The following is a 12,051-nucleotide window of genomic DNA, read 5'->3' on the forward strand; positions in this document are numbered from 1 at the left end:
CCCCCCCCCCCCCGCATTTTTCCCCTAATGACTTGAAATGCATTTAGTAAAACCTTCCACTTGCTCTCCAGTTATTTCTTTGAGCCTTTTATTGCAGTGGCACAGGTCCCGAGGTGTAAAATTGTGAGCACTTTAAGCAAAGTGTCATTCTAGACCTACAAGATCAAATACGTTCCCCACCCTGGGGTCAGTGTGGATGAAACAGTAACAGCCCCCACCCCAAATTGCTGCTTGCCCTGTGCTAAGTCCCAGGGTTCTTTCTTTTATACAGGGTCAAGTTATCTTTAATCTAGTCAAACAGCATTGTGCTTTTACATGAAGAATGTTGGAGAAAGTTATTTCTCCCACTGCATTTAACAGTGTAAATGCAAATTTGGAAAATAGGATTTGTCTCCTTCCTAAAAAATGAGCAATAACAAAGAAACATAATAAAGGCTCAAATGTGGTCTCCTAATGAGAGATCATGGCTTTAAGGGAAGGTGAATACTCGAGTGTGGATGTACACCCACAAACGTAGATAGATGGCTCTATACTTTTAGTCTGTGATTTGGGTCATGGCCTTTCAGAATTTTGCACAAAAGCATTCCAAGAGTGATATGCCGTTACTTCTGTATTGTCTGATAGAATCATTTGGGAGTGCATGTTCTGCTGTATTATGTATACTGTATCTTTGTGTATGGGTGATCTTTTCCGGAGGTGGCCTTGTGGTGTTATCTGAAGCTATGTTTTTATATTTTGAAAAAATATATTTTCAATTTTATTTAATATGCAGAAAACTTTTTTCTTGATTGAGCTTCTGTTTTACCCCTGTTTTGTTGGGGTTTTATTTTTTGTTTGTTTGTTTTTGTTTGTTTTTTGCAATGCTGCATCTCCCAAAGCATGCTGGGAGCCAAGTGATCAGTATGCGTCATGTTTTGTGGGCAACTTTTTTTATAGTGAATCGAAAGGTGGGTGCAAAGGGGGGAAGGAGTGTGCATGACATTGTCATTCAGTGTTGACTGTACTTTTCTGACTTGTGATACCAGCATTGCAAAGCCTATTGTCTTTTTCAAACATTCATCTTGACTTTGATATTCCTAACATATCTTATATAATCAATGTGTTTTCCTTTCAGTGCAATGCATTTTTAAGACACTCACAACCCCCTACCTGAAGGCAAACTCAAGTGAAAATCGGGCACGATAGGAGATAATGAGCAGGATTTGGAATGTCTAGGAAGCTAATCTTGTCTGACATGCAGTTACACATGTGACAGTGTTTTGCTTCCCTCTTTCTCTTACTGAGGCTATTCCATTCCTGTGGATTAGCCTGATTTCCAGCCACATTTTAATCTTCAATTCAGTTTGAAGATTAAAATGGAAATGCTGTTGGGGCAAAAAAAAAAAAAAAAAAAAAAAGTCTTGTATTTATCTTCCATATATGCAGTCATTCTTATTTTTATTTCTTGTAATTTAGTGGTTTGTACCCAAATTGGCCTCACCTGAGATAATTTTTTTTTACTTCAATTCTTTCACCTCTGTTAGAAACATTGCCGTCCCCATTCCTTCCCGTGGAGCCCCCCAGTAATGCTCACGGAGCCATGGAGAACCCGTGGGAGACCATGTTCCCTATGTTCCTGTAGAAGGAGTACTAGGGATCATAAAGCAGAACTGGGCATGAGCCAGGTTGAGAAACAGTAGGCTCCCATAATGGAAAGAGTTTGTTAGACCTCTGGGGCATATTTGTCCTTAAGCCCTTCATCTTTTATTATTATTAATACCTGTGTTACTTCAAAACCAAATTCGGCATACTTGTTTTTAAAACTGGACATCCATGCTTACACAGAGGGGCCCTCCGACACTTAAATTTCTTGCTTAGTTTTTTTTTAATTGACATTTAAATAGAATATGTAACGCAGTCACATTATAATTGTTGGACTAACGTTGTTTATTTTTTAACTAATTACATTATTTCCAGGACTCTGGCATACGTCTTTAAACAAGATGTATTACTTAATTCACAATGATGTGAATGTTGAAAGAACAAGGTCTTACAATTTTATATTGTGCCTTCTATTTCTCCACTTGCCTTTATTCTCTCTCTTCCCTGTTTTTCATGGTTTAAGTAAATCATTTTTAAGCTATAATCATAGGCCTAATTTTCTACTTTTATATCATTTTTTAGTCTTTAAGAAAGATGTTCTATTAGGAGAAATGCTATAATTTGTTATGGAACAAATTTGATAGGACATAACATCCCTTTTCCATGCAAAACCCCTTCTCTACATAATCTTAAAAGTATGTTGCTCTCTTTAAAGTGATAAAGTACTGAAACATGGAGCAGATACAGAAAAATGAATTACAGATTTTTTTAATGATGGAAATAGGTTTTTTATGCAGTTTATTAACATTTAACATTCTGTACCATGACTCTGCTTACCAGAGCTGAAGATCAATAGGCTGGAAGCTGAACACTGAAATACTCATCTCATTTTTTTCACGTTTTTTTATTAACAGACATGATATCCTCATGTATTCAGAACTGCATCCCCAGTAACTACCCAAGGTGATAAGGAAAAAAAATGCGTTTGTTTTCCAGAAAAAAGAAACATGACCCAAAGGGAATGGAACAGAGAAGCTCATTTAAATAGGAATATAACATTTCTGAGAGGAGAGAGAGAGAGGTCTATTATCATGCTGAGTTTCAATAAAAGTTTTTATTTTAATCACTTGGGTAGAATTACTTCTTTATACCTCAGCAAAACTAAACAGCTTTAATTGTGATGAAATGTGTAGGCAAGCCACACGAAGGAGGAGAAGAGGCTAGGGAAGGAGGGGAGACTGCTGCTGAGTTATTTAGCAAGTGGCGAGTGTTGGAAAGGTGCTTTGGAAAGGAGGTCTTCGTGCTTGAGGTGTCAGGCTGTTATCTTCCCTGATGATTTTATCTAGCTCAGAAGTGAATTCTGTGACCTTTGGCCATTTCTTTCTCACTACCCCCTACTCCTTGCCTTTTAAAGGAAATTAAAACTGAAAGAAGCTGCTAGAATGAGGAGATTCATTAGGGAAAGAAGCCCATGGACTCCTCCGTCTGCCGTTCACAGTCTATCTCCTTTGGCTAGAACGTGCTTCTGGTTTTTGGGTTTGCACCAGCTCCAGGGATGACGGGTAGCACAGGTGCGCTGAGGGAAGAGGCCTCTCTGAAAACATGAACGGTTCTCTGGAAAATGCCTGTCTTCTCTGGATATCTCCTGCCCTCATCCACAGAGCTAAAATGAAGCCCTTCTCCCTATTATTGCTGGGTCAATAGAATTTTCACAATCGCGAAGTTCACAGGTACATACTGAAAATTGGAAAGAGTAAAAAGATGAATGAGAGACGTGGCCATTCCCGTTACAAATTCTCCCCTTTGTCCTCTGTCCACCTGTGGACACGGGCAGACACACAAAGCCAAGTCTGTCTTTAAGACGGGGAAACCATGAAGCTCCATTAAAGAACCTCGGTAAGGTCTGTTGTCTGTAAGGAGGTCCTGCAAGGTTGAAAGAAGACACAGGAAGAGAGGAGAGGCCATTACTAATCAGAGCAAGAAAGCTGGTGACTTCACCCATTACCAGATCCCTCAGAGAAACCACTGGCAATGTCTGGATTTTTCTGTTGATGGTACTATTCAGAGAAGAAGGAGGAGTATCAAACCATTTTAAACCATTTCAGCCCATTCCATGTGCTCCAGGCTAGTGCAGAAAGGTAGCTCCGGTGCTGAGTGTTGTGAGCGGATTCCGCCAGCCTGTAACCCCCTCTCCACTTTCCAATGTGTCTGACCACAGGGCTGCTCTTCACCTATCGTGGTGAAGTTTGCTGACACTCAGAAGGACAAAGAGCAAAGGCGCCTCCAGCAGCAGCTCGCTCAGCAGATGCAGCAGCTCAACACTGCCACCTGGGGGAACCTGACGGGGCTGGGCGGACTCACCCCGCAGTATCTGGCGGTAAGTGTTGGGCAGTGCCGGCAAGGTCCTCACCCACTGAAACTCTGCAAACTGACTTTTCCCCTCCCTACGCTGAGGCATTCTTTTTCATTACATTTTCAGTCTGGGGGAATTACTGAAATCAGCATTTATGCAGGATATTTTTCCAAGTTAGATTGATTCCATTAAGAACAGAAATAATTGAATTCCTGCCTGATGTAGACTGCGCAAAGTCCCACAGGCTAAACTTCTAACCAGCGTTTGAAAGGCACCCCAACACCCTGAGTCAGAAGACATGCCGCTGATGATTAAGGATAGGGAGGCCGCTGGGTTCATCCATGTCAGGTCAGTGTTGGCCCCAGCAGGACCTCCAGTGAAATCTCCCGGAACTTCTAGTCCACTGTCCTGGCTCTTTGCGGTGGAACCTGATTGGTGAAATCAAGTGTTTCTTACTTCATTTATTTGAAACCAACAAAATTTTATTCTGTTTCAAGCCCAGCAGACGCAGTTCCTTCAGCCATTCCTTACATCTCATGGTATTTGAACTTGAGCTTTCTGGTTGGTCATGATTTCTTCATGCTCCTTGTTTCACTTTGTCGGTATCTTTATTAAAACACAGTGACCAGAATTTAAGACAGTCCCTCCAGCAAGATCTGAACAGAACGTAGTAGTAACCCCTAGTGTGGACTTAGGGCCTCTGACTGGAGCTTGAGACCGGGATTTGTAGTAACTGTGGCAGATGTGGGCTGGAAGGCAGCAGTACTCTAAAGGTTTTATCTTTACTTGAATTCCTGCTGAATCATGCTCTTCTACCCCATTTTTCTGCTTTGGAACATAAGTGCTAGACTTCACATGTATTAATATATTTTCATATTCTGGGTTTGGGCCTTTGATTCCAGCCTCTGAGAGGGTGTGTGTGTTTGTGTGTGTGTGTGTGTGTGTGTGTGTGTACACCCCACAGGTCTTGGGTCCTAATTCTGTCATTTTACATTTTAACTATCCTTCTTGGGCTCCTGTCACCCATTAGCTTACTTTGTAGCAGAAGCTGTGCTGTTTTGTCAGATGATCTTCCCCATTACATTGGAAGGTGAGATTATCCTGCTTATAGGGCGGATGAGGAAAGGGAGACTCAAAGAAGCTACGTAACTTAACCCAGAATCAACCATCTTCTTGTGGCCCATGGGACTTCAGCCCTGCGTGTCCTGCTGGCTGGCCATACGGCCTCTTTGAGGACTCTGGGTGCTGCTGTGGGTCACTTTCATCTTTTTAGCTGCCCCACCCTCAGTGCCCAGTGTGGTCTAGTACATAATAGCTCTTCAATATATATTTGATTAATGAATGAGAAGCATCCTTTTCCTGTTCTTCCTCTGTGCTCTTAGCAAAAGCATTGGCTCAGCTTACCATCACTTTCTCTCCATTTCTCTACCTTTTCATGAAGATACCATGAGAGATTTTGTCAGCTGTCTTGCTGAGATCTATATTTGCTCTGCCATTTTTTTCTTGACTTATCAGTCTAAAAATTGCTTTAAAAAATGAGTCTAGCTTGACTGTGATTTGTTTTTCCACAAATGTGAGCTGTTTAGATGTGCACAGACACTCGGTTTAATTATATGCACCAGAATTTTTGTCCGAGGCTGACATCATGCGCACCTTCCCATACTCTCTAAGAGTCCGGCTTCCCATCCACCATTTCTGAAAACTGAGACACGTGTACACTCTTGTCTTCTAGCACATCTCCTATGCCCCACAGCTCACAGAAGTCTCAGGCACATGTTCTGGGGACCATATCTGCAAATTATTTCTGTACATGAAGGACAGTAAATCTCAGCCTCCTTTATAGAAACATGTTAAATGCTGTCACTGCATTTTGCTCTGCTGTGGGTGATTCTTTCTTGGCCATGTTTGTTCTACTCCTTTTCAGTTGAAAAGCCCTTTCTCTGAAGGAGCCCTTGGCTGCCTTGAGTGATAGGTTCTGACCCTGGCTCACCAGAAGTTGGTTATCCATGTCAATAATACTGGGTGGTGGTTTAATGACTCTGGGTGTTTCCACTTACCTCAATAGGTGTTGTTAACTCCTCAAAATACCTTCACAGCTAGCTTAATTTTGAAAATTTAAAAACATTGAATATGAGGAGGAAGTTGGAGTTGAAAAGCCTAAGAGAATGCAAACACAACAAATGTAACCAAATAAGGCCTTGCTACTACAGTGGACGGTCCCCAGCTTTTCCCACTGTGTCTTCCTCACTGTCTTCCTCTTTCTGTGTGTGTGAGAGTATGTGTGTGGGCCAGGAATCGAGAGGGATGAGTGAACACAGACTTTGTTTGGTTTTAGCACCTGTTAGTGTGAAGTCCCTTAATATCGTTGTACCTGAGGCTTAGGCTGAATCAGCCGAGGGTTCCCAACCCCTGGGCCGGGTTCTAGTACCAGTCCATGGCCTGCTAGGAACAGGGCTGTACAGCAGGAGGGAGAGCGAGGCGAGTGAGCATTACTGCCCGAGCCCCACCTCCTGTCAGATCAGCAGCAGCAGGAGATGCTTGTAGGAGCACGAACCTGCTGTAGACTGCCCATGGCGAGGGATCTGGGTTGCTTGCTCCTTATGAGAATCTAATGCCCGATGACCTAAGGTAGAACAGTTTCATCTCGAAACCTTCCCGCAACCCCTATCTATGGAAGAACTGTCTTCCACAAAACTGGTCCCTGGTGCCAAAAAGGTTGGGGACTGCTGGAATCCGTCACTGATAATTCCACACTGCTTGGTGCTTTTACCTCACTTGAGATCCCTTTTTGAGTCATATCCACGTGTAGGGTTTTTCATATCAAACTGGAAAGACCTGGACTTCCCCAGAGGAACCGTGTTCTAGATGGTTTCATAGAGCCCCAAATAAATTCTGAAAGCTTTTTTTTTTTTTTTTTCCGAGACAAAGTCTCGCTCTGTCGCCCAGGTTGGAGTGTGGGGGCACCATTTCTGCTCACTGCAGCCTTCGTCTCCCAGGCTCAAACAACTTCTCATGCCTCAGCCTTCTGAAAAGCTGGGATTACAGGCACGTGCCACCACACCCAGCTAATTTTTGTAATTTTGATAGAGTTGGGGGTTTTGCCATGTTGTCCAGACTGGTCTTGAACTCCTAACCTCCACTGATCCACCTGCCTTGGCTTGCCAACATGCTGGGATTACAGATGTGAGCCACCACACTTGGCTCTGAAAGCTATTTCTAAAATAGTGAATTAATCTTGTTCCTCCTAGCACATAGTATGACAACAGTATTTCAACAATAAATGTGACAAATCTGTGCTTCTTAGGAGACAGCTGTATGTTTTTGTATTGATCTACCTTACCAAAAAGAATAGCAGTAAGCGGAGCCCAGCGCTCCGTATTTCACCTCAGTTAACCTGCAGTGCAGCTAAGTTGGACAAGTGCAGCTGCACTCCAGGGGCTCCATGCCTTTCTCTCGTGGCACCAATTCATTCTGCATGGCAGGAAAAATGCATCCCTGAAAGCACTAGTGGAAAACAGACTTTCTCACAAGTAGTTTAATTTTTTTGAAGATTGACATTCACAATGCGTGACTTCGACGTACATAGCACCAAACAATTCTGAGTTTTGACAAGCTGTATGTTTCTCTCTGCAGTGAAGACTTTTAAAACAGCTGCCCATTTGCGTGGTCATGTAGTGGGGGCTGCAGCTGTACGGCTGTGAATAGACGCATTCATGTTAGTAGTTACCATGATGATCTTTATGTTGGCACCAGAGTCAGTGAGTCCATGTGCTTCTGATGAAGGGTGAAGAAAGCTGAACGGTGCTGGAAAGTAGAAGAGAGGGAGGGAATGGACCCTGATTGACAGAGATGAGTTATGGTAACTGCTAGACTACAGAGAGAAATAATTAGTCACGCTATGTTGGTTTCAATAGATTTAACACCTGGTTGTTAAAAGGAGTAAATTGATTAATTGTTTTAAGGCAGCAGTGTTAGTGAGTTTCCCTAGTGTCTGTGTTTCTGAATAGAGATTAGACATGAATATGGATTTACAGCCCCAGCTCTGGGACCTTCAGCCCATCAGTAGGCAGGAGCAACCAACTCTGTAAATGCAAAGTAAACCAAATTTGTCCCCAATTTAATGAGGAAATTACTTTGCTCTCACCTTCTCCACCTTGCCCTGACTTTGCACTTGTGCATTCGTCCGCAGCTCCTGCAGCAGGCCACCTCCTCCAGCAACCTGGGTGCGTTCAGTGGCATTCAACAAATGGCAGGTAAGTCAGGAAGCACGCCTCTCCTTTTGACTGTGCCATTGTCAGAATTTGGGGTTGGTTCTCAGGGCAAAGAGAAGCAGCAGGGGAAGAGAACCAGGAGTGATCATCAGACTTGTTAGCTTTCTGTCTTAGGTGTTAACGTTGGAACCTCCTGCTCTCAACTGTGTCTGCTACCTCTCAGGTTACCTGCCCACCTTCCCTATGCGTGACAGCTGTAGAATGAAGGGGCTGAGAAATCCTGCTTGGCATCTATATCAACATATGACTGGATCAACAAATGACTCTGTAGTCATTTGTTGTTTTTATAAATAAGATTGATTACTGGGGACTTTCCAGCCAGATTCCTATATCTAGAGCAGACAAATGATTGACTCCCCTCTAAAATCTGAATAATAGTCAGTAAAGATTTCTAACCTCCATAACGAAAGCCAGGATTGCAGGCCTATCTTTGATGCGGTTTGCAGCCCCTTGATAACGACAGACAATTAACAGGGCGCCTTTTTTACTGTAGTGCCCCAGTTGACAGAATTGTGCATCAGAAGCTTTTATGTGAAAGTATAATCTTTGTTCTCGAAAAAATCAAAGTGTGACTGTGTTTGAAAGCCAGCTCGTTGAAGGATTCCTTCTTCTAATGAGCTGCGCCAGTAGTAACTGAGGTGCAGTGATTAGCGAAAGGTCACTCCTGCCGAGCCACCTTCCGTGCTGATTTCCCCACCTAACACAGGGCCAGGGAAGGCAGCGGGTGTGATAAATCAGAACACAGGTGCCCATTAACCTGCCATGAGGAACGGTCAGAGAGCCTTTTCCTTGTTTGATTCCAAAAAGGTGGGGGAAGAGGGCAAGGAGAAGAACGGGTTTTTGGCATATTAGAGCCAAGCGTGGTTTGTTTTAATCAAGGACACCCTAATTCAGTGCAGTGAAACCTTCATGTGCACAATGATGCTTGCTTTCTTTGTCACCATGAAAATTCCTTTTTTCCACATTTCTGTGTGTGTGTGTGTGTGTTTTTTTTTAATATATATCCTTGGGTTTTTTTGTTTTTGTTTTTTTGTTTGTTTGTTTCACTTTGAATGAATCTGGAAAAACTTTCAAGGAGGCTTCTCCCTGGGTGTGTTAGGTGATTGGCAGCCCAGCCGTTGTGGCCGGAGGGTCCTGGAAACTCATCAGCTGACAGCCTTCCTTGGCCTGCAATAAAAATACTTCTGAAATCATCGTTGGGCTTTAACTCTGTTGGCACTGCCACATGGTTCTGTTGTAACATACCTTCTGGATTATTAGAAATAATATAACTTGAAATGATAAATAACTAAATCATTCAGCAGCATCTTACACAGTTTGGGAAGCTGGCGTTGGAGCTAAGAATCACATTGAATGGTTAATTTACTTTTAATTCTATGAAAGGAACTGGAGAGAGATAAGTAAAATATTCAGGGGATGTTTTGTGTTTTAAAAGAGAAAACCTCCTGATTGCAAGCTCTAAAATAAATGCTAAGATTTGTCACACTTTCAGCCCATGGGAGATTTGCTTTTCTTCTAACACTATGGACTCACCGGGATTGAAATTAGGGGCTTTCCTTAGAGGAGGCCTCAGGCTTTCCCACTCCCACAGCTGAATTATGCAGAGAAGGTCACTGGGTCCCAAGGCTGCCGCCGAGCGTGGCGTCCTGGGTGGACAGTGTGCCCTGTCACCTCTCATTAGGATGTATGTGACTGTGCCACACCAGCTGCAGGTCAGGATGCCAGTGCCTGCGCACTCTGCATGCTCATTTGAAAACTCAGGGTATCTTGGATCACCTTACAAGGTGCCGAGGAGCAGATGGCTAATTTAAAGGCAATCTGTATGTGCTCTGAGCCTCCCAAATTATCCATTTCTTGAATCCTCAATGTGTGAAACTGAGCACAAGTCCGCACAGGCTAGGAAATCAAATGCTGAACAGGCCATTCTTGACCATCATTTGGAGTATTCGGAGTATTTGGAATATTCAGAGTCTTCAAGGTGTAGCTGTCAGGCTCTGTAAAGGATACCTTGCATTTATAGTGATCATCAGGTCTCATCTTCATGCATATTTGAAGTATTACGGTTTGGAGTATTTTTTGCCACCAGTGAAGGAAAGTTTATATGGCCTCTCTGTCCTTGCCATGAATCTGCACCGGTGTTACACAGTGATCATGGTGGATGGGTGATGGAGGTTCCTTCCTAAGAGAAGCTTTCCCAGCTTCCCCAAATGTGAGAGGGGCACCTCTCTTCCACGTTCCCCAGAGCCCCTTCCTTCCTTCCCTCCCTCTGCCCTCACCTTCCTGGATACTCCCTACTCTTTGACTCTTCAGTGTTCCAGGAGGGCATAGCCTGGTGGCTGTCAGACTCAGCCCTCTCTCCTCTAAGAGCTGCTCATGAGTATTCTTGAGTGGATGAGTGAATAGATTTATCACTCAACCGACATAAATCCCCTGTGGAGCTTAAGTTAAATACCCAGTTTTTGAATTAAGAAATTTGACTTCAGCAATATGTATAAACCAAAAGAACATTAAACTAATGACAGTATCTTTACAAATGAGTTGTTGGGGATTTGGAGATAGTTTGTATAACATAAAATGTAACAAACACAGTAGAAAGCATATGATAGTGGGATTGAAGAAACTCAAGAGGTTATTTATCCCAAACACCGCCTGATGTTACAATGCTTATTGGGTGATTGATACTGTGTCCTACTTAAGAGTGAGCACATAAACAATTCAGATGTAATTTTTCTGTATTACATTGAGATATATATATATATATATATATATATATATATCTGCATCTAAAATTCAAGTGGTCCAGCCTGGAATACTGTCGCCAAAAGTGAAAAATAATTTCAGAAACGAGTAATATTTTGTTGTGAACAACTCTCAAAACATACTGGTCTGTCCTTCAGGATATGAGGTTTATAGCTAGAGTTTAAAATGCCACATTTATATGGATAAAACATTTTCAGTTTCAGGAGAAAATAAAGTAAAACCAAATAGGAAAAATAGACATTTTAGACGACTGGTTACTGAGTAGTTGAATCTATAAAATTGAATGAGACATCAGCTATGCTTTCTTTCCCAAAAACTCTTAACCATTTTTCCCTCAAACTAAAAATAACTTCAGGTGTGCTTTATGGTGTTTATAAAAGAGGACCTTTACTAAATATGGAATTTAGAAGCAGAAAATGGATTAGGAGCATACTTTTATAAACTGAAGGCTTTTATATCTACTTTCTGTGCCTCTTTGAAGTTGGTTGGTTTTATTTTCCCTCTTAAAACTTCTGATAAAAACTTGTGCATTTCTCACTCAGCTGTGATATTTGTTCAGTGAATTTCTGAAATCTCAGAAACTTGGGGTCTGAGTTTGGGCTAAGAGCTGGGATTTTTCTTGAAAGAGAAAAGGAGTAAGAGAAAGTGTCCTCTCTGCGTTTCATTTGTTTATAACAACTATCAACTCAAAAGAGCATCGTAATAGAAAAACTAGGGGTAGTGTTTTACCTGTTTGTTTTTAACAAAGCTCCTTTTAAAAAGCATGCAGTTAATCATAGCAAGCTAAGGACATGACTATCACTTTGTTACTACATTACAGTTGAAAAAGGGGAAGATGAAAAGGTTAAGTGAGTAATGTGAGACCACAGCACTAGTCAGTGACCTCACAACGAGCAGGATACAGAATTCCCAAATAACACAACAACTTGATGAGGTAGGGACTCTAAGTAGCCCATAGCACAGGTGGGCAACTGAGGCTTAGATGGGTTAGCAAACTTGTCCGCAGGCACTAAGCTAGTAAGTGGCAGAACCAGCTTCAGATCCACTCACTGATGCAAACCCTGAGCTGCAGGCCGCCCCCAGGGT

The 12,051-nt window shown here is 42.4% G+C and overlaps 1 protein-coding gene across 15 annotated transcripts in view; it reads left to right on the forward strand.

The window, feature by feature from the left end:
• The window catches only part of CELF2 (CUGBP Elav-like family member 2), an 854,489-nt gene that overhangs the window by 782,401 nt on the left and 60,037 nt on the right, over positions 1-12,051 (forward strand). For all 15 annotated transcript variants that reach the window (XM_021670614.2, XM_064369076.1, XM_064369077.1 and 12 more), the window contains 2 exons: positions 3,800-3,958; positions 8,124-8,187. In XM_021670614.2, coding sequence (XP_021526289.1) covers positions 3,800-3,958; positions 8,124-8,187 — 223 coding nt within the window. The remainder of the gene's footprint in view (positions 1-3,799; positions 3,959-8,123; positions 8,188-12,051) is intronic.

Source organism: Aotus nancymaae, unplaced genomic scaffold (assembly GCF_030222135.1).
Source record: "Aotus nancymaae isolate 86718 unplaced genomic scaffold, 86718_ANA_hifiasm-v0.15.2.pri h1tg000083l, whole genome shotgun sequence".
Classification (NCBI taxonomy): Eukaryota; Metazoa; Chordata; class Mammalia; order Primates; family Aotidae; genus Aotus; species Aotus nancymaae.